This window comes from Ictalurus furcatus, chromosome 29 (assembly GCF_023375685.1).
Source record: "Ictalurus furcatus strain D&B chromosome 29, Billie_1.0, whole genome shotgun sequence".
NCBI classification, from domain to species: domain Eukaryota; kingdom Metazoa; phylum Chordata; class Actinopteri; order Siluriformes; family Ictaluridae; genus Ictalurus; species Ictalurus furcatus.
This window is the reverse complement of record NC_071283.1, coordinates 16,044,686-16,067,126: the sequence shown is the minus strand read 5'-3', so window position 1 is coordinate 16,067,126 and position 22,441 is coordinate 16,044,686. Positions and strand designations below refer to the sequence as shown.

The 22,441-nt window shown below is 35.3% G+C and overlaps 2 protein-coding genes and 2 long non-coding RNA genes across 5 annotated transcripts in view; all 4 read left to right on the top strand.

The window, feature by feature from the left end:
• Positions 1 to 6,100, top strand: part of LOC128603985 (uncharacterized) — a 6,293-nt gene extending 193 nt beyond the window's left edge. Inside the window, exons 2-21 of the mRNA XM_053618755.1 lie at positions 252 to 313; positions 408 to 562; positions 651 to 829; positions 1,082 to 1,143; positions 1,502 to 1,647; positions 1,867 to 1,928; positions 2,023 to 2,177; positions 2,266 to 2,444; positions 2,695 to 2,756; positions 2,851 to 3,005; positions 3,094 to 3,260; positions 3,557 to 3,618; positions 3,713 to 3,867; positions 3,956 to 4,134; positions 4,361 to 4,422; positions 4,522 to 4,676; positions 4,765 to 4,943; positions 5,162 to 5,223; positions 5,326 to 5,480; positions 5,612 to 6,100. Coding sequence (XP_053474730.1) covers positions 1,134 to 1,143; positions 1,502 to 1,647; positions 1,867 to 1,928; positions 2,023 to 2,177; positions 2,266 to 2,444; positions 2,695 to 2,756; positions 2,851 to 3,005; positions 3,094 to 3,260; positions 3,557 to 3,618; positions 3,713 to 3,867; positions 3,956 to 4,134; positions 4,361 to 4,422; positions 4,522 to 4,676; positions 4,765 to 4,943; positions 5,162 to 5,223; positions 5,326 to 5,480; positions 5,612 to 5,745 — 2,079 coding nt within the window. The 5' untranslated portion in view covers positions 252 to 313; positions 408 to 562; positions 651 to 829; positions 1,082 to 1,133 and the 3' untranslated portion in view covers positions 5,746 to 6,100. The remainder of the gene's footprint in view (positions 1 to 251; positions 314 to 407; positions 563 to 650; positions 830 to 1,081; positions 1,144 to 1,501; positions 1,648 to 1,866; positions 1,929 to 2,022; positions 2,178 to 2,265; positions 2,445 to 2,694; positions 2,757 to 2,850; positions 3,006 to 3,093; positions 3,261 to 3,556; positions 3,619 to 3,712; positions 3,868 to 3,955; positions 4,135 to 4,360; positions 4,423 to 4,521; positions 4,677 to 4,764; positions 4,944 to 5,161; positions 5,224 to 5,325; positions 5,481 to 5,611) is intronic.
• Positions 1 to 18,369, top strand: part of LOC128603989 (uncharacterized) — a 21,683-nt gene extending 3,314 nt beyond the window's left edge. Inside the window, exon 4 of the long non-coding RNA XR_008385130.1 lies at positions 18,352 to 18,369. This is a non-coding gene — a long non-coding RNA (uncharacterized LOC128603989). The remainder of the gene's footprint in view (positions 1 to 18,351) is intronic.
• Positions 9,517 to 12,362, top strand: LOC128603991 (uncharacterized). Its single transcript, XR_008385133.1, has 3 exons — positions 9,517 to 9,959; positions 10,421 to 10,481; positions 10,582 to 12,362. It is a non-coding gene; the product is annotated as an uncharacterized LOC128603991 (long non-coding RNA).
• Positions 14,045 to 18,009, top strand: LOC128603987 (uncharacterized histidine-rich protein DDB_G0274557-like). 2 transcript variants are annotated; one of them, XR_008385128.1, is made up of 3 exons: positions 14,045 to 14,107; positions 16,804 to 16,858; positions 17,546 to 17,823. XR_008385128.1 is itself a non-coding variant. In XM_053618757.1 (2 exons), exons 1-2 carry the CDS (start codon positions 16,779 to 16,781, stop codon positions 17,877 to 17,879), a joined length of 414 nt encoding a protein of 137 aa, XP_053474732.1. In that variant the 5' UTR covers positions 16,201 to 16,778; the 3' UTR covers positions 17,880 to 18,009. The 2 variants fall into 2 exon arrangements, 1 of the variants encoding a protein (XP_053474732.1); XM_053618757.1 differs by lacking the exon at positions 14,045 to 14,107 and having other exon boundaries at positions 16,201 to 16,858; positions 17,546 to 18,009.
• Positions 18,370 to 22,441: the final 4,072 nt, after the last annotated feature.

Sequence of the window (22,441 nt, the reverse complement as noted above, 5' to 3'; positions counted from 1 at the left end):
TATGTTTAATGCATAACGCTACCAGTTACAATTTAATTGATTAATCTAAACCTGATGATTTTTGTGAACTGAACAGTTATATTGCCATTTAAGACAACTCAGAGAACTCTTAACCTTTCTTGATGTGGGTTTCAGTAAAACAGTATATGTTCTGGACAAGTTGTGAAATTAAATACGTGGCACAATTATATATATACATATATATATACATATATACATACATATATATATATATATATATATTTTTTCAGCTTGAACCAATTTACAGACAGCGCTTCACTAACTTCCTCCGGATGGTAATTAATGGTTTCAGGTGAGAAATAATATACAAAGACATTGTGCTGAATAAGTGTTTTTCTTTATTGTTGATGAATTTCATCCTGTATTTACCTATGGTTGTGTTTTAGGAATGGTTCGATTGTGACAAATTCAACTCTTGAATTTAGTGCCAATGGCACCATCCCAACTAACTCCACAGTAAAAGATGCCCTTGTTAATGCGACTAGCACCAACTCAAGCTTGAACATTATTCCAAATTCTATAAATGTCACCGAAGTTCCTGGTCAGTATTCACTTTCACTGATACTGCATTTTAATAACATTTTGTACATGTAAGTATTCTAATTCCTATTTAACCTCTCAATTAATAGTGACAAACACCTCTTCAACAGACACTTCAACAAACACTTCAACAAACACGTCTACAAACACTTCTCTACCAGCTGCAACATTCAACTTGGTCTTTAGCATCAATGAAACCTTTGTACCAGCACTGGCCAATACCAGCTCTCCAGAGTTTACAACAAAAGCTCAAAGTATCCGTAATCAGGTATGTTTAATCCATAACGCTACCAGTTACAATTTAATTGATTAATCTAAACCTGATGATTTTTGTGAACTGAACAGTTATATTGCCATTTAAGACAACTCAGAGAACTCTTAACCTTTCTTGATGTGGGTTTCAGTAAAACAGTATATGTTCTGGACAAGTTGTGAAATTAAATACGTGGCACAATTATATATATACATATATATATACACATATATACATACATATATATATATATATTTTTTTTTTCAGCTTGAACCAATTTACAGACAGCGCTTCACTAACTTCCTCCGGATGGTAATTAATGGTTTCAGGTGAGAAATAATATACAAAGACATTGTGCTGAATAAGTGTTTTTCTTTATTGTTGATGAATTTCATCCTGTATTTAACTATGGTTGTGTTTTAGGAATGGTTCGATTGTGACAAATTCCACTCTTGAATTTACTGCCAATGGCACCATCCCAACTAACTCCACAGTAAAAGACGCCCTTGTTAATGCGACTAGCACCAACTCAAGCTTGAACATTATTCCAAATTCTATAAATGTCACCCAGGTTACTGGTCAGTATTCAGGTTCACTGATACTGCATTTTAATAACATTTTGTACATGTAAGTATTCTAATTCCTATTTAACCTCTCAATTAATAGTGACAAACACCTCTTCAACAGACACTTCAACAAACACGTCTACAAACACTTCTGTACCAGCTGCAGCATTCAACTTGGTCTTTAGCATCAATGAAACCTTTTATCCAGCACTGGCCAATACCAGCTCTCCAGAGTTTACAGCAAAAGCTCAAAGTATCCGTAATCAGGTATGTTTAATTCATAACGCTACCAGTTACAATTTAATTGATTAATCTAAACCTGATGATTTTTGTGAACTGAACAGTTATATTGCCATTTAAGACAACTCAGAGAACTCTTAACCTTTCTTGATGTGGGTTTCAGTAAAACAGTATATGTTCTGGACAAGTTGTGAAATTAAATACGTGGCACAATTATATATATATATATTGGTTTTTTTTTTTCAGCTTGAACCAATTTACAGACAGCGCTTCACTAACTTCCTCCGGATGGTAATTAATGGTTTCAGGTGAGAAATAATATACAAAGACATTGTGCTGAATAAGTGTTTTTCTTTATTGTTGATGAATTTCATCCTGTATTTACCTATGGTTGTGTTTTAGGAATGGTTCGATTGTGACAAATTCAACTCTTGAATTTACTGCCAATGGCACCATCCCAACTAACTCCACAGTAAAAGACGCCCTTGTTAATGCGACTAGCACCAACTCAAGCTTGAACATTATTCCAAATTCTATAAATGTCACCGAAGTTCCTGGTCAGTATTCACTTTCACTGATACTGCATTTTAATAACATTTTGTACATGTAAGTATTCTAATTCCTATTTAACCTCTCAATTAATAGTGACAAACACCTCTTCAACAGACACTTCAACAAACACTTCAACAAACACGTCTACAAACACTTCTCTACCAGCTGCAACATTCAACTTGGTCTTTAGCATCAATGAAACCTTTGTACCAGCACTGGCCAATACCAGCTCTCCAGAGTTTACAACAAAAGCTCAAAGTATCCGTAATCAGGTATGTTTAATTCATAACGCTACCAGTTACAATTTAATTGATTAATCTAAACCTGATGATTTTTGTGAACTGAACAGTTATATTGCCATTTAAGACAACTCAGAGAACTCTTAACCTTTCTTGATGTGGGTTTCAGTAAAACAGTATATGTTCTGGACAAGTTGTGAAATTAAATACGTGGCACAATTATATATATACATATATATATACATATATACATACATATATATATATATATTTTTTTTTTCAGCTTGAACCAATTTACAGACAGCGCTTCACTAACTTCCTCCGGATGGTAATTAATGGTTTCAGGTGAGAAATAATATACAAAGACATTGTGCTGAATAAGTGTTTTTCTTTATTGTTGATGAATTTCATCCTGTATTTAACTATGGTTGTGTTTTAGGAATGGTTCGATTGTGACAAATTCCACTCTTGAATTTACTGCCAATGGCACCATCCCAACTAACTCCACAGTAAAAGACGTCCTTGTTAATGCGACTAGCACCAACTCAAGCTTGAACATTATTCCAAATTCTATAAATGTCACCCAGGTTACTGGTCAGTATTCAGGTTCAATGATACTGCATTTTAATAACATTTTGTACATGTAAGTATTCTAATTCCTATTTAACCTCTCAATTAATAGTGACAAACACCTCTTCAACAGACACTTCAACAAACACGTCTACAAACACTTCTGTACCAGCTGCAGCATTCAACTTGGTCTTTAGCATCAATGAAACCTTTTATCCAGCACTGGCCAATACCAGCTCTCCAGAGTTTACAGCAAAAGCTCAAAGTATCCGTAATCAGGTATGTTTAATTCATAACGCTACCAGTTACAATTTAATTGATTAATCTAAACCTGATGATTTTTGTGAACTGAACAGTTATATTGCCATTTAAGACAACTCAGAGAACTCTTAACCTTTCTTGATGTGGGTTTCAGTAAAACAGTATATGTTCTGGACAAGTTGTGAAATTAAATACGTGGCACAATTATATATATATATATATATATATATATATATATATATATATATATATATATATATATATATATATATATATATATATATATATACATATATATATATATTTTTTTTCAGCTTGAACCAATTTACAGACAGCGCTTCACTAACTTCCTCCGGATGGTAATTAATGGTTTCAGGTGAGAAATAATATACAAAGACATTGTGCTGAATAAGTGTTTTTCTTTATTGTTGATGAATTTCATCCTGTATTTACCTATGGTTGTGTTTTAGGAATGGTTCGATTGTGACAAATTCAACTCTTGAATTTAGTGCCAATGGCACCATCCCAACTAACTCCACAGTAAAAGACGTCCTTGTTAATGCGACTAGCACCAACTCAAGCTTGAACATTATTCCAAATTCTATAAATGTCACCGAAGTTCCTGGTCAGTATTCACTTTCACTGATACTGCATTTTAATAACATTTTGTACATGTAAGTATTCTAATTCCTATTTAACCTCTCAATTAATAGTGACAAACACCTCTTCAACAGACACTTCAACAAACACTTCAACAAACACGTCTACAAACACTTCTGTACCAGCTGCAGCATTCAACTTGGTCTTTAGCATCAATGAAACCTTTGTACCAGCACTGGCCAATACCAGCTCTCCAGAGTTTACAGCAAAAGCTCAAAGTATCCGTAATCAGGTATGTTTAATTCATAACACTACCACACATGCTAACTGGCACATCACGTGGCACAATTATATATGCATCTGGACATTTATACATCCCCATTCATAATTAATTAATTAATTAATTAATTAATTAATATTTATTTTTTAAAACTCTGTCTAATCCTAAAACCAAACAGCCAACATATTTGAAGTCTGTGTGTGAACAAATTAATTGATTAGAAAATCATTTTTTTCAGATTGAACCAGTTTACAGAAAAATCTTTAACAACTTCATCCGGATGGTAATTAATAGTTTTAGGTGAGAAATAATATATAAAGACATTGATATGAATAATTGTTTTTCTCTACTTTTGAGATTCAGAATTTCATCCTGTATTTAACTATGGTTGTGTTTTAGGAATGGTTCGATTGTGACAGATTCCACTCTTGAATTTAGTGCCAATGGCACCATCCCAACTAACTCCACAGTAAAAGACGCCCTTGTTAATGCGACTAGCACCAACTCAAGCTTGAACATTATTCCAAGTTCTATAAATGTCACCCAGGTTCCTGGTCAGTATTCACTTTCACTGATACTGCATTTTAATAACATTTTGTACATGTAAGTATTCTAATTCCTATTTAACCTCTCAATTAATAGTGACAAACACCACTTCAACAAACACTTCAACAAACATCACTTCAACAAACACTACAAACACTCCTGCAGTAGCTGCAGTATTCAACTTGGTCTTTAGCATCAATGAAACCTTTTATCCAGCACTGGCCAATACCAGCTCTCCAAATTTTACAGCAAAAGCTCAAAGTATCCGTAATCAGGTATGTTTAATTCATAACGCTACCACACATGCTAACTGGCACATCACGTGGCATAATTATATATGAATCTTAACATTTATTCGTCTCCATACATTATTATTATTATTTTTATTTTTTATTTTTTTTAACTCTGTCTAATCCTAAAACCAATCAGCCAACATATTTGAAGTCTGTATGTTTATGAACAAATTAATTGATTAGAAAATCATTTTTTTCAGATTGAACCAGTTTACAGAACAATCTTTAGCAACTTCATCCGGATGGTAATTAATAGTTTTAGGTGAGAAATAATATATAAAGACATTGATATGAATAATTGTTTTTCTCTACTTTTGATGATTCAGAATTTCAACCTGTATTTAATTATCGATGTTTTTTTTAGGAATGGTTCGATTGTGACAAATTCCAGTCTTGAATTTAGCTCCAATGGAACCATCCCAACTGTGTCTGCAGTAAAAGACGCCCTTGTTAACGCGTCTAACAGCAACGCAAGCTTGAACATTATTTCAAGTTCTATAAATGTCACCCAGACTTTTGGTCAGTATACACGTTTAAGGATATTGTATTTTAATGACTGATTGGTACTTGTGGATCTTCTAATTCCAATTTAACCTCTCAATTTATATTTGTGTGCATTAAATATTATGTATAATGTTTATATTTTGCAGGTAATTCCACCAGTAATTCCACCAGTAATTCCACCAGTAATTCACCAGTGATTGCCAGTTCACTTTCCATGATATGGATGTCTCTTCTATCACTTCTACTTTCGGTGGCATTGCACTTCGAGCTCTACACCTGATCGGAAAATATACACAATGACCCTTATATAAAATTTATATAATAATGCATAAGAAAAAGGGAATATGGGGAAAATGATTCACTCATAAACATGGGTATGTTTACATAAGTAATTGAAACTGGAGACTTAATGAGGGTTCTGATTTGCTTGAAAATTTCTCAGCATTCTAACAGGCCTACAAGGATTTTATTTCACTTTTTAAACTATTGTGTAGTTAATAGTAGAATATCTTGTTGTTCTATACTGTATAATTTCTAAACACAAGTGTATATGCAAACCTAAATTTAACTTCTTTATATCAGTGTATAATGATTATAAACATTGTATGAAATAAAGCTTTCCACGATTCATTTAATATTTTATGCAGATCATTTAATAACAAAGATACAATATTTGCCAAAAAGTATGTGGACACGACCATCATACCCTTATGTCTGTCTTTCGGATGAGAAATTAAACTGAGGTCCAGACTCTCTGTGCTCATTAAAAATCCCAAAATTCAAAATTCCCCAGACCTTAACCCGATTGAGCAGCATTTCACCTACCGATCTTTGTGCTTGATACAGAGATCACTTATCATCTGAATCGCTAAACACAAATTCCTTAATGTGTGAATCAGTCAGTTACTACAGACCTCCTCTGGAAACTACTTAATATGTCATTTTTTTGTACAGGTTTCACTGTATGACCCGTTCCTTCAAGTGTTAATACGAGTGTAAAAACACACACTCTCTCTCTCTCTCTCTCTCTCTCTCTCTCACACACACACACACACACACACGCACACACACACTCTATACTGAGTCTTAAAATCTAGTGTAGCCGGGTGTGAAATCTTACCCTCTTTTTCTGGGGTTTTATTTTCTGTCTGCTGTTTTAAAGAAAATCAGCGGTCTGTGGAGCTTTGATAAAACATTAAACAAAATACATTAAAGTACATTAAACAAAATATGGCTTTGTCTTTCTTGAATTGTACAAAAATAAACCTTAGAAAATAAAATAAAATAAAATAAACTTACAATACCTCTTGATTACTTATACAATCCAACGTAAAGTATAAAATATACCAAATTAGGATACCAGTTACAAACACACCACAGGGAAATAAAATATAATCTTATCTATGAAATACAGCAGTGGATAAACATGAGAGCACATAGAAAAATAAAAATAAATCCAGATTAATCCAGATTAGCCAAACGGTGCTGTTTCTTGTACTGAAGCCCATGATCTGCTTGTGCTTGGCCCGCGGATCTGTGAACCTCTCTCAGAACCCTCTTACAACAAGCAGCAGAGCACATTAAACATTGTCGAGCCTGAAAACACGTGGAATGTGCGGTCGGTAAGATTTAAGAAAAAAATATTATGTATGTTTTATATAAAATATTCCGTTTCTCACCAACACGTAGGATAAACCTAATTTAAACAAGTTTCTAATTACAAGAGTAAGCTCACTTTATATTTTACACAATCTGGTAATTAAAAACTTGTTTAAATTAGATTTATCATAAGTTTTGATGAGAAACGTAATATTTTTATGTGAACCATTCGACCACACACTCCATTTTCACTGTAGTGTGTCAGTGTGTTATTGGAGAGAAATCTCACCACACAGCTCGAGCATTTCTGAAAATGACTTTTTAAACCACTTGGCTGCACTAGCAGGAAGTAATATGTTTACATCTTTTAAATGTAAATAAGGTAGATTCTATCCATTTTTCAAATGTCTCTTTTCAACGCAAAACCATTTTAGGTATGTCACAAAACAGGTAAGGGTTGTGACTCTAGGTAAGGGTTGTGACTCTTACCTGTTTTGTGACATGCCTAAAACGGTTTTGTGTTGAAAAGAGACATTTGAAAAATGGATTTGCAGCTCAAAAACTCTTGGTACTGACAACTAGAAAGGCTTCATTTGTTCGTGCATCTCTGCTAACGTTCTGTTTTATATCAGATCTCATTGTACAAAGATAACAGTGGACTAAACCTTTTAAGATGAGAATAGTGTTTAATAATTCAGTGCAATATTGTCACAGAGCTAGAGAGAAATCTTTTGTTATGCCTTCTGTTATCCCAGAATGATCTTCACAGCAGCCACACCTTCAAACAGGTCGTGCAAGAATGTGAAGACGGGAAAAACCTCGTCAAAATGTCGGTAGGGAAGTACATTATTGCCTTTTTCAGATGTTTCAGAGAAACATTCAATCTCAGCGTGATCTTCAACACAAACTGGTCCTGCAGGATAAGCTATGATAGGATGGATATAATAGAGATTATCAGAGAATAAGTGCGGCTCAGTGGAACAGTGGGTATAATCGCTGCCTCACAGCTTCAGGGTCCCTGGTACAATCCTGATCTTGGGCTGCTGTCTGAGTTTTACATCTTCCGCCAGTTTAAATGATGGTTCCTTCCTCTAGGTGTATGACATCCCATCCAGGGTGTATCCCTGCCTCACACCCAGTGTTCTGAGGATAGTTAATGCCCTTGTGCAAACCATCTCTGGCTGCTTCTGCCATATTTTGTGGAGTTGGAGAAGGCAGGAGCAATTGTGAAAACTCCGCTGAACGGTGGATTTGAAGGTGATTCTGAAGATTCATGACGTTCTTTTGTGTTTTCTTATAATAATGTGCTCTGTATATGTGAGAGGTGTGCAGTGGTAATGAGTCTTATTGGGTTACGTGTTCGACTAGCCCAGGTGAGTGTTAGGAGGAAGCAGGGAAGAAACTGTTGCGGATTCTGCTGGTGATGGCACGGATGCTCCTGTACCTTCTGCCAGATGATATGAGGGTGAAGAGTCTGCAAGAGGGTGGCTCAGATCAATTCTTTTAATGTTGCTGTAGGCCTCTTGGATATCCCTTCTAAAACTCTTCTCAATTTATTTAAAAGTGGTTCTATCGGTATAAAGTATAAAGTATTCCTGACAAAAAGTATCCCACGACACACTTTAAAAAGAGCACATAAGCCACCGTTAACTTTTAGTACATTCTCAGTATCACTATATAGAATTTTATAAGCTATAAAATCAGAGCTAAAACCAGACGGCTGAAAAGTTTTCCAGAAGTAATCATTTTCTACATCTTCAAACGCTTTTTCTTGATCTATGGAAATCAAACCAATATCTACACCCAATATTTTAGAGACATCAAATAAATCTCTAATTAGATAGATGTTATCAAACGTTGATCTGCCAGGTATACAGTAGGACTGGATTACTTCCTCCAAAACTCATATAAAAATACAACACATTCCACACCTAGCATGACATTAACTGTTACATGGGCAAAATTTGTGAATAAAGATAGATTTATAGCGCTGATCTTTTCCTCAGCATCCTTCTGTCCTTGGAAACTGCTGCGCGCTGCTAACAGTTTAAAATTCAAAAGAGAAGTCTCATGCCTTTGTTTAAAAATCGCTTTCATTCAAAAAGATATAATATTATGAATAATCACCATTTACTAATCAGTTGTTGTAAATTGTCCTTTTGCTGGCAGATATTTGCCATTGATGTATGACAAATAATATCAAAAGACAATAAAATTCAGACGTCCATTCATTTACTTTAGTAAAATGTTTGATACAGTTAGTACATTTCCCATATTATATCCAAATGGCATCTCAACAAAGATAAAATGACAGAAAATGACAGAAAGCTATGTGGATACCAGAGTACCACGTCTTCACATCGTTCTCAATGGGACTAACTAGTGACGTTTTTCAAGGACGTGACCACAACGTTTCTGGACCGTTAGCCAAGATTATGAAAAACATGGAATTTTACCAAGACTTGGTCACAATGTTGTCAAAAAGTAATATCACGCTGACAAAAAGAGACTCACTGGCGATGTCATCAGATCATAGTGTGCTTGCTGGGTTGTGTATTAATGGTCAACTTCAGGAAAACTCTGGAGGGTTCTCATATTACTGACAACATTCAGCACCACTGAGGAGTAACCAAATAAAATGTGGCTTTTAAATGTGCTTGCTGTTATTAATATGCATGCTGTACACTTCAATCAGTAATGATCTTTTCTGTCTTACAGCTGCTTCAAGTATTCAGAGTTCCGTGAATACACCTTTAACAAATACAACTTCAACAAACACATCTTCAACCCTGATTCCAACTAACTCCACAGTACAAGACGCCCTTGTTAATGCGACTACCGCCAACTCAAGCTTGAACATTATTCCAAATTCTGTCAGTTTCACCCGGGGTTTTGGTGAGTGTACACTTTCAGTGATATTAATAACATTTTGTACATGTATAGTGGGACAGATAGTGGGCATTGCACTGACCTTTAGTTCTCTTGCTTAGGCGTGAATACCCCAGGCAGATGGCTAGCTCTCCTTCTTCTCACCATTGTGGTGGTGGTGTTTCTGGCATGATGTTTCTCAGTGTGGCTTTCTGTAAAAACAGTATATGTTCTGGACATGTCTGACTTTTACCCTCTTGTCTGTTTTTTCAAATTTCAGTAAGTTTTATGAATACTGTGGAGTTAATTACAAGTAGCACACCATGTGGCACAATTATACATGAATCTGAGCATTTATACATCTCCATGCATTATTTAAATATATTTTTTTAACCCTGTCTGATCCTAAAAGTGACAAACCAAACAGCCAACGTAATCGAGGTCAGTGTTTATGAACAAATTCATTGATTAATAAATTATTTTTTCAGCTTGAACCAATTTATAGATGAATCTTCGAAACTTCATCCGGATGGTAATTAATGGTTTCAGGTGAGAAATAATGTATGGAAACATTGCTCTGAGTAATTGTTTTTCTTTACCTTTGATGATTCATAATGTCAGTCTGTATTAAACTATGGTTGTGTTTTAGGAGTGGCTCAACTGTCACAAATTCCAGCCTTGAATTTACTGCCAATGCACCATCCCAGCTGACTCCACAGTAAAAGACGTCCTTGTTAATGCGACTAGCACCAACTCAAACTTGAACATTATTCCAAATTCTATAAATGTCACCCAGGTTCCTGGTCAGTATTCACTTTCACTGATACTGCATTTTAATAACGTTTTGTACATGTAAGTATTCTAATTCCTATTTAACCTCTCAATTAATAGTGACAAACACAACTTAAAAAACATAAAGGGAATATGGGGAATTCCCTTTATCACAGAATATATATAAGGGATTAAAGGGAATATGGGGGAAATGATTCATTCTTATAAACACAGCTATCTTCACATGTACTAATATTTTGAATTGTTGAAACTGGAGACTTAATGAGGGTTCTGATTTGCCTGAAAATTTCCCCACATTCTGACAGTCCTACTGTCTTTCTTTCACTTATATTTAAATTCATTGGAGATTTTTTACAACCATTTTAAAGTTAACAGTATAAATTAATGTTGTACTGTACAGTATAATTTCACAACACTTATCTGCATACACAAACCTACATATAACTTCTTTAAATCTGTGTACAATGATTATAAACATCGTATGAAATAAAGCTTTGCACAATTCTTTATACTTCATGCATATAATTTAATCATTTAATGACAATCACAACCATATGTGTTTTTTCCTGAAACTGTTGCCAAAAATTGGCAAAATTGTATAGGATTGTGTGCTGCGAAAAGGGCCGTTGTGGGTGCAATCGAGAAAGAGCCACGACACCTGTTTAATCAGTTTATCTTCGCTTTTAATAGACTACTAGGTGTGGTTTCTGTTTGGTTGGAATTAAAACCTGCACCCACACCAGCCCTTTCTGGACAAGATTGCTCACCCCTACTGTAGAATGAAAAGAGACCCAAAACTCCAGCATGACAGTGGCCCTGTGTACAAAGTGAGCTTCATGGATTGCCATGCCAAAAGAACTTGAGCGGCCTGCACAGAGCCCTGACCTCAACCCCACTGAACACTGAAGGCCGACTGCACCTCAGGCCTCCGTGGCCGACATCAGTGCCTGACCTCACTAATGCTCTTGTGACTGAATGAACACAAATCCCTACAGTCACCCTCCAAAATCTAGTGGAAAACCTTCCCAGAAGAGTGGAGGCTGTTATGAAAGAGAGACCAACTTCATGTTAATGCCCATGTTAAATTAAATATAAAATAACAAAATTAAATAAAACGTTATCTTACTCATGGCCAAAATGTTTGGTTCCTAAAGTAAGATATCTGAAAAAAGTAACATTTTCCTATTCATTTCACGAGGAGCTCTCGCTATTACTTTACTATATGTACTGTATTGTCTGCAGAATAAACAAATAAATATAAAAAAAATGAAATGAATTCACTGTACATTCGATTAAAGGTTGCTGTATAGATGGCATTGCTGACTAATATACTGTATGGCACTGAGGACCAGCTGATTGTGCTGCTCACTAATACATGCTGCTGAAGGCATTTTGTAAATTGCTGGAGGCAATTTTAATGTATGTACTAAGTTCTTAAATTTACTCGTGGTAGAATTAAAGCTTAGTCCATACAGGCTACAAGGTAACATTCCATAGTTTGATTCTGAACTCAGGTTACTGTTTCCTCCAACCTCCCAAAAACATGCTGGTAGGATCCGGAGGCACATAAGATCCAGCTGAACATGGCAGTAGCCATCAGCATCTTCCCATCAGAGGTAGAGGCTGTTTGCACGCATCTATCTTGAGAGGATAAAGGGAATGCATCTGTGCTCCAGAGCCATTCCAATATGAAAATACACAGTAATATCTCACAACTTTTACAGTACATAAGGAACGAGTAGTACGTGAAATAAAATCAATTAATGTAGAGTGCGTTCAACTTTTGACCTAAAATGATTACATATGCCTACATAATATTAAGGGTGATTATTAAAATCCATGCTTGTGCTTAAACCCAACAAATAGCATTACAGCAAAAGCTGGTCTGAAGACTTTGCTGGTGCAGTGTTTTACCAAATGTCGACTCTCGCATCACCTGCGTCACACAGAAGCCTTTACCCAATATCACATCTCAACAGAAACAGCAGAAATCTCGAGTACACGTGCAGCACTGGTACGTCTCCTCTGAAGCACTCCCTAACTGTACAGCTGATAATACTATTACTCCACCCTGTACACTCCTTAAACCTGAAATGGTGGAAATGTGTGTTTTCCAGTCATTTTTCTAGGCTAGCAGTTCGGGACAATTAAGTCTTTTATCAATTTTTTTTTGCTAATGCTAAATTGCAAGCATGGAAACTCAATTATCTGCCTCAGTTATCATTCTGGCTGTGTAACATGTCTTCTAACTTCGCAAGTGAGGAGCAGCATTCATAATCTCCTCATGTCTAAGTCTAAAGCCATCTAGCATGTTTTTCTAAACAAGTGTTGTGTCTCTATTTGACATTGTCTTCTTGAACTTCTCCACAATTTCTAGACTCGGGGTGTCTACAGTGTCCTTATCGTCACAGTGAAGAAAATTAGAAAGGCCGTGTGCTTCTATAGTTGCATTAAGATGGACTAACCTGCTGCCACTGGGTGGCTCCAAAATTTATGTTCCTTTCAGTTCCATTCAGATACTGTTAACTGAATATCATTATTGGGTGATAATAGTATAAAATTAACGCAATATTAATTGTGCTATCAGTTTTCATTGATATATTTAAATAAAAGAAAAATATAAAATGCACCAGGGATCTATTATTAATTACAATTTACTATTAATAACCCAATTTTACTGTTGTTATTATTCAACGCAAAGGTTAGCTTCTTATCTTAATCTTAGCAAGTGGAAAAACCTTGAATTTTCTTGAAAATATTCTTGTTCTACTGGCAGATAATTTATCAAAATTTTAGCATTTATTTCTAGAAAGAAGCAAAATTATCTGCAATGGAATAAGAAAGTATAACGCTTGAAATTAATAATATATTATTCATTTGTGTGTGTTTAATAATATTTGGTTTATTGTAGTCTTATAAGAGGAAATACTATATTTGACTATATTCATGATATTTTCCCCTTGCTGTAATTTATTATTATTCTCATTCTAATTATAATACTTCTTCTTCCTCTTCCTCCTCCTCCTCCTCTTCTTCTTCTTCTTCTTCTTCTTCTTATTATTATTATTATTATTATTATTATTATTATTATAACATCATATAAGTTACCATCACTTTCTATATTTTATTTCATGTTTCCTGATCCTGCTATAAATAATTCAACCAAAAGGCAGGAAACGTCATTTGTTAGTTATGTTGTTTTTAAAGTTGTCAGCCAAGCTGTGATTCACTCCCAGACCCATTTCACATCATGGGTGTGGCATGATTATGTTACATGTATTGTTACACCTTTAGTTACATAGTCCATTTACCTGCTCTGTGTTTTACACTCGAACACTGCCACTGGACTGAGAACTCTCCACATCTGCTACCTGTAGACACAGGTGAGTAATTACTTTATTTTCTCCTTACTCACATTATGTACATTCACCAGACTGAAAGATGGAAAAGTGCATCAGTCTCTGAGAGACAATTTATATTTTAAGATATAAGAATTCACTCACTGTATATAGAATAATTTTATTTTTTTTTTATCATATTAGACAATCGTTTTAATTATGCAAGTATATACAGTGCTGTGAAAAAGTATTTGCCCCATCCTGATTTCTTCTGTTTTTGTGTACATCTCATACTAAATTGTTTCAGAAATTAAAACAAAATCTAAAATAAAACAAAGGCAACCTGAGTAAACACAAAATACAGTATTTAAATGATAATGTTATTTATTTAAGCATCCAGTACCAACTGGGCCTGTGTGGAAATGTATTTATCCCGTTGGTTATTAATTCTCTAAATCTATGAAACTGCATTGATAATGGGGTTCAGCTGGACTAGACACACCCAGGCCTGATTACGGCAAACCCTGTTCAATCACATCTACACTTAAAGGTACAATATGCAACTTTAGGCTCTCTAGCAGTAAAAATAAAACTGCATTATTTTGGGGTGGGGTGGGGTCGGGGGTGTCTTAATAGCGTTCCAAACAGTGTTACTATGAACGCAGACTTCAATAAACTGGAAAAGACACACTACTAGCATCACATAAATATATATCAATAAAATTCACTCTGCCCAGGTTTTACAGTTTTTCCTAAATTCTTTTGAATGTCCATGGAATAAAATAAAATATCAGATGGCACGAGTGTACCTTCTACCATCATTTACACATTCGAATGACCATGTGATAACATTAAAAATGACTTTATATGGTTATAGGTGTTGTTTCGACTCAGGACAGCTGACATTTGCTGCTATTGTCAAGTAACTGTTTGACACCGAATACACCAGTGCTTCACTTTCACGGGTTCGCTGAGAGAAGGGTAACGGTTGAGAGGCAGGAATTTGGCTGATAGTTGCTGAGAGCCTTTTATAATTGACCAATCGGTCGAATTACAGAGACACGGGAATTACAGAGAGGGGTTACAGCAATGCAAACATGCGCACACATGATGCAGTATTAGATCATAAGCACATCATAATCAAACTAAGTCCCAGACATTTTCTCAAATTTAGACACTTTTTTAAGGCCTGAAAAGAGGTCCGGGAAAAAGAGGACGTACGGTCACCCTAACAAAGACATTTCATTTGTGTTCATTTCTACCAAATTAACTTTGCACAGAATTTATTTGCACACGCACCAGGAGGTTGCTCATGTGAGTCACGACTGGCGAGAGAGAACCAGAACTATAATCATTCAGCTGTTTATATTGTGTTCTGTCAAAAGATTCATTTCTTTAGTTTAAAATAAAAAAATATATAATCCTGATAGTATTCCCATTACCTGTAATCTGATTACTTTGGTTTTTTTACGTAACTGTAATGGATTACAGTCACCAGTTTTTGTATAGTAATCACGTATCTCCATTACATGTATTCCATTACTCCCAAAACCTGTATATTATATAAGTTTGATTATATATAAATAGATAAATCTATCTATGTACAGTGCCCTCCATTAATATTGGCACCTTCGTAAGCTGGAGAATTGCAGAAGTTAGTCGTGTCTTGGGGTCAGAACGTCTCCAAAACTACAATCTGAAGTCACCTACATCACCACAAATTGTTTAGAAGGGTTTCAAGAAAAAAGCCTCTACTCTCATCCAAAAACAAACTCGAGAGTCTTCAGTGTGCCAGACACTACTGGAACTTCAAATGGGATCGGGTTCTATGGTCAGATGAAACCAGAATAGAGCTTTTCGGTAATAAACACCAGAGGTGGTTTTGGAGCACACAGAGAGGTAGCCATATGGAAAAGTACCTCATGCCCACAGTTAAATATGGAGGTGGATCTTTAATGTTTTGGGGCTGTTTTTCTGCCAGAGGACCTGGACATTTTGTTAGGATACATTGCATCATGGACAAATATCAACAGAAAACCTGTGGTTGGATCTTCCAGCAGGACAATGATCCAAAATATACATCAAAATCAACACAGAAATGGTTTACTGACCACAAAATCAAGGTCCTGCCATGACCATCCCAGTCCCCTGACCTGAACCCCATAGAAAACCTGTGAGGTGAACTGAAGAGGAGAGTCCACCAGCATGGACCTCAAAATGTGAAGGATCTGGAGAGGTTCTGTATGGAGGAACGCTCTCAGATCCCTCGCCATGTATTCTCCAACCTCGTCAGGCATTATAGGAGAAGACTCAGAGCTGTTATCTTGGCAAAGGGAGTTAGCACAAAGTATTGACTAAAAGGGTGCCAATAATTGTTGCACACCTATATTTAACAAAGATTTTTTTTTGATAAACCTGTGTTGTGTTTGCAATTGTTTGATATCCATGAGAGCAGAGTATTTTTGTGAATTTTTTTTAACAAAAGATCAAAAGTTTCAACAATTTTTCACCATCTTTTTTGCTCATATTTACCAAGGGTGCCAATATTAATGGAGAGCACTGTATCTGTCTGTCTGTCGGTCTGATCCAGTGTGTAACTTCAGTGTTCATAAGTGATTACATTGAACTGGTTTCTGGTGTGAACTCCTACACAGAAGACACAGATTAGTAACAGCTGATGGACGACGCTCTATGTTTAATTTTTTATTTTTTATAAATGTATTTTCCTTTTTTCATTTTAGGTTATAAACAACACAATGGAGTGGAGGCTGGTACTGGCTATGTCGTGCCTGATTGGTAAGTCTTCTCATTTTGCATTTTAATAAATCAGAGACACTGTTAGTTTCATGAGTGGATATCTGTTGGTAGCTAAAGTTATGACCAATGCTTAATATGAGCTGTGTAGCCCATGGAAGCTTGTTCAGTTTACCTGCTTTGTTTAAAATTGCTTAATTTACATATTTATCATTTTAAAGTTTTTCAGAAAGAGTTTGTTCTGGAGGTGCTTGTAACCTTATTTCAAACATGGCGTTGGCTTGTAGCCTTTTAAATGTCATGTTTTGAGATTTGTTTGATTGTTTCCTTTGCCAAAAATCTTGGTATCAGACTTTTTGCTATGATTCCTCCAACTCCATTCCCCTCTGATTGGTTGGATTGCGAGGGACTTCGCTTGTAATCATAGCTGCTTTGGTGCATGTTATTTATTTTAGAAATGTTTCAGATTGTCTCAATTGTGTGCCTGCTATGTTAATTATTTTCTGGGTGCAATTATTTGGCTTGTGAACTAGAGAGGTTTCTATATTTTGTTTTGCTTAATTTGTTGCGTCTAATGTCTGTCAACTTCAGGAAAACTCTGTGAGAACGCTTTGACAAGATTCAACACCACTAAGATGCAACTAAACAAACTGGCTTTTAAATGTGCTTGATATTTTTAATATGCTTGCTGTACATTTGCAATCAGGAGTTACCTTTTCTGTGTTACAGCTGCAAGTGCAATGGCAGACACTTCAAGTCATCAGACTGCACTGAATACTTCAACAAACACGTCTTCAACCCCGAGCACGTCTACAAACACGTCTTCAACAAACACGTCTTCAACCCCGAGCACGTCTACAAACACGTCTTCAACAAACACCTCTTCAACAAACACCTCTTCAACAAACACCTCTTCAACAAACACCACTTCAACAAACATCACTTCAACAAACACCACTTCAACAAACACCACTTCAACAAACACGACTTCAACAAACACGACTTCAACAAACACGTCTACAAACACTTCTGTACCAGCTGCAGCATTCAACTTGGCCTTTAGCATCAATGAAACCTTTTATCCAGCACTGGCCAATACCAGCTCTCCAAATTTTACAGCAAAAGCTCAAAGTATCCGTAATCAGGTATGTTTACTTATTATTGCTACCAGTCATAATCCATTTTAATCTTCTACTCAAACTAATTTTGCCCCATGAATAGTTCTTTTGTCATATAAGACAACATAAAGAACCAATAACAGTCCCATTTGTGTCTTTCTGATAAGAGGGTATACATACTGGTCATGTCTGATTCTTATCTCTTGTCTGATGTTTCGATTACAGTAATTAATATTGTGAAGTTAATGACATTCACCAGGCAATGGGGCAAATATCTGCATTTCAACATTTATAAGTCTCTGTATATGATTTACTCATTAACTTTAACTATATCTAGGCCTGTGACAAACAAACAGCCAATGTATATGAGGTCAGTGGTTATGAAAACTGAATTCTTTATTGAATTATATTTTTCAGCTTGAACCAATTTACAGACGACTCTTCAGTAACTTCCTCCGGATGGTAATTCATAGTTTCAGGTGAGAAATAATACATGAAAACTTCGCTCTGTTTATCTTTACTTTTGAGATTCAGAATTTCATCCTGTATTTAACTATGGTTGTGTTTTAGGAATGGTTCGATTGTGACAAATTCCACTCTTGAATTTACTGCCAATGGCACCATCCCAACTAACTCCACAGTACAAGACGTCCTTGTTAATGCGACTAGCACCAACTCAAGCTTGAACATTATTCCAAATTCTATAAATGTCACCCAGGTTCCTGGTCAGTATTCACTTTCACTGATACTGCATTTTAATAACATTTTGTACATGTAAGTATTCTAATTCCTATTTAACCTCTCAATTAATAGTGACAAACACCTCTTCAACAAACACTTCAACAAACACGTCTTCAACAAACACTTCTACAAACACCACTTCAACAAACACGTCTACAAACACTTCTGTACCAGCTGCAGCATTCAACTTGGCCTTTAGCATCAATGAAACCTTTTATCCAGCACTGGCCAATACCAGCTCTCCAAATTTTACAGCAAAAGCTCAAAGTATCCGTAATCAGGTATGTTTACTTATTATTGCTACCAGTCATAATCCATTTTAATCTTCTACTCAAACTAATTTTGCCCTATGAATAGTTCTTTTGTCATATAAGACAACATAAAGAACCAATAACAGTCCCATTTGTGTCTTTCTGGTAAGAGGGTATACATACTGGTCATGTCTGATTCTTATCTCTTGTCTGATTTTTTCGATTTCAGTAATTAATATTGTGAAGTTAATGACATTCACCAGGCAATGGGGCAAATATCTGCATTTCAACATTTATAAGTCTCTGTATATGATTTACTCATTAACTTTAACTATATCTAGGCCTGTGACAAACAAACAGCCAATGTATATGAGGTCAGTGGTTATGAAAACTGAATTCTTTATTGAATTATATTTTTCAGCTTGAACCAATTTACAGACGACTCTTCAGTAACTTCCTCCGGATGGTAATTCATAGTTTCAGGTGAGAAATTATATATGAAAACTTCGCTCTAAGTAATTGTTTATCTTTACTTTTGAGATTCAGAATTTCATCCTGTATTTAACTATGGTTGTGTTTTAGGAATGGTTCGATTGTGACAAATTCAACTCTTGAATTTACTGCCAATGGCACCATCCCAACTAACTCCACAGTAAAAGACGCCCTTGTTAATGCGACTAGCACCAACTCAAGCTTGAACATTATTCCAAATTCTATAAATGTCACCCAGGTTCCTGGTCAGTATTCACTTTCACTGATACTGCATTTTAATAACATTTTGTACATGTAAGTATTCTAATTCCTATTTAACCTCTCAATTAATAGTGACAAACACCTCTTCAACAAACACCACTTCAACAAACACTTCAACAAACACCACTTCAACAAACACCACTTCAACAAACACTTCTACAAACACTTCTGTGCCAGCTGCAGCATTCAACTTGGCCTTTAGCATCAATGAAACCTTTTATCCAGCACTGGCCAATACCAGCTCTCCAAATTTTACAGCAAAAGCTCAAAGTATCCGTAATCAGGTATGTTTACTTATTATTGCTACCAGTCATAATCCATTTTAATCTTCTACTCAAACTAATTTTGCCCCATGAATAGTTCTTTTGTCATATAAGACAACATAAAGAACCAATAACAGTCCCATTTGTGTCTTTCTGGTAAGAGGGTATACATACTGGTCATGTCTGATTCTTATCTCTTGTCTGATTTTTTCGATTTCAGTAATTAATATTGTGAAGTTAATGACATTCACCAGGCAATGGGGCAAATATCTGCATTTCAACATTTATAAGTCTCTGTATATGATTTACTCATTAACTTTAACTATATCTAGGCCTGTGACAAACAAACAGCCAATGTATATGAGGTCAGTGGTTATGAAAACTGAATTCTTTATTGAATTATATTTTTCAGCTTGAACCAATTTACAGACGACTCTTCAGTAACTTCCTCCGGATGGTAATTCATAGTTTCAGGTGAGAAATAATACATGAAAACGTCGCTCTAATTGTTTATCTTTACTTTTGAGATTCAGAATTTCATCCTGTATTTAACTATGGTTGTGTTTTAGGAATGGTTCGATTGTGACAAATTCAACTCTTGAATTTACTGCCAATGGCACCATCCCAACTAACTCCACAGTAAAAGACGCCCTTGTTAATGCGACTAGCACCAACTCAAGCTTGAACATTATTCCAAATTCTATAAATGTCACCCAGGTTCCTGGTCAGTATTCACTTTCACTGATACTGCATTTTAATAACATTTTGTACATGTAAGTATTCTAATTCCTATTTAACCTCTCAATTAATAGTGACAAACACCTCTTCAACAAACACCACTTCAACAAACACCACTTCAACAAACACCACTTCAACAAACACTTCTGTACCAGCTGCAGCATTCAACTTGGCCTTTAGCATCAATGAAACCTTTTATCCAGCACTGGCCAATACCAGCTCTCCAAATTTTACAGCAAAAGCTCAAAGTATCCGTAATCAGGTATGTTTACTTATTATTGCTACCAGTCATAATCCATTTTAATCTTCTACTCAAACTAATTTTGCCCCATGAATAGTTCTTTTGTCATATAAGACAACATAAAGAACCAATAACAGTCCCATTTGTGTCTTTCTGGTAAGAGGGTATACATACTGGTCATGTCTGATTCTTATCTCTTGTCTGATTTTTTCGATTTCAGTAATTAATATTGTGAAGTTAATGACATTCACCAGGCAATGGGGCAAATATCTGCATTTCAACATTTATAAGTCTCTGTATATGATTTACTCATTAACTTTAACTATATCTAGGCCTGTGACAAACAAACAGCCAATGTATATGAGGTCAGTGGTTATGAAAACTGAATTCTTTATTGAATTATATTTTTCAGCTTGAACCAATTTACAGACGACTCTTCAGTAACTTCCTCCGGATGGTAATTCATAGTTTCAGGTGAGAAATAATACATGAAAACTTCGCTCTAATTGTTTATCTTTACTTTTGAGATTCAGAATTTCATCCTGTATTTACCTATGGTTGTGTTTTAGGAATGGTTCGATTGTGACAAATTCAACTCTTGAATTTACTGCCAATGGCACCATCCCAACTAACTCCACAGTACAAGACGCCCTTGTTAATGCGACTAGCACCAACTCAAGCTTGAACATTATTCCAAATTCTATAAATGTCACCCAGGTTCCTGGTCAGTATTCACTTTCACTGATACCGCATTTTAATAACATTTTGTACATGTAAGTATTCTAATTCCTATTTAACCTCTCAATTAATAGTGACAAACACCTCTTCAACAAACACCACTTCAACAAACACCACTTCAACAAACACTTCTACAAACACTTCTGTACCAGCTGCAGCATTCAACTTGGCCTTTAGCATCAATGAAACCTTTTATCCAGCACTGGCCAATACCAGCTCTCCAAATTTTACAGCAAAAGCTCAAAGTATCCGTAATCAGGTATGTTTACTTATTATTGCTACCAGTCATAATCCATTTTAATCTTCTACTCAAACTAATTTTGCCCCATGAATAGTTCTTTTGTCATATAAGGCAACATAAAGAACCAATAACAGTCCCATTTGTGTCTTTCTGGTAAGAGGGTATACATACTGGTCATGTCTGATTCTTATCTCTTGTCTGATTTTTTCGATTTCAGTAATTAATATTGTGAAGTTAATGACATTCACCAGGCAATGGGGCAAATATCTGCATTTCAACATTTATAAGTCTCTGTATATGATTTACTTATTAACTTTAACTATATCTAGGCCTGTGACAAACAAACAGCCAATGTATATGAGGTCAGTGGTTATGAAAACTGAATTCTTTATTGAATTATATTTTTCAGCTTGAACCAATTTACAGACGACTCTTCAGTAACTTCCTCCGGATGGTAATTCATAGTTTCAGGTGAGAAATTATATATGAAAACTTCGCTCTAAGTAATTGTTTATCTTTACTTTTGAGATTCAGAATTTCA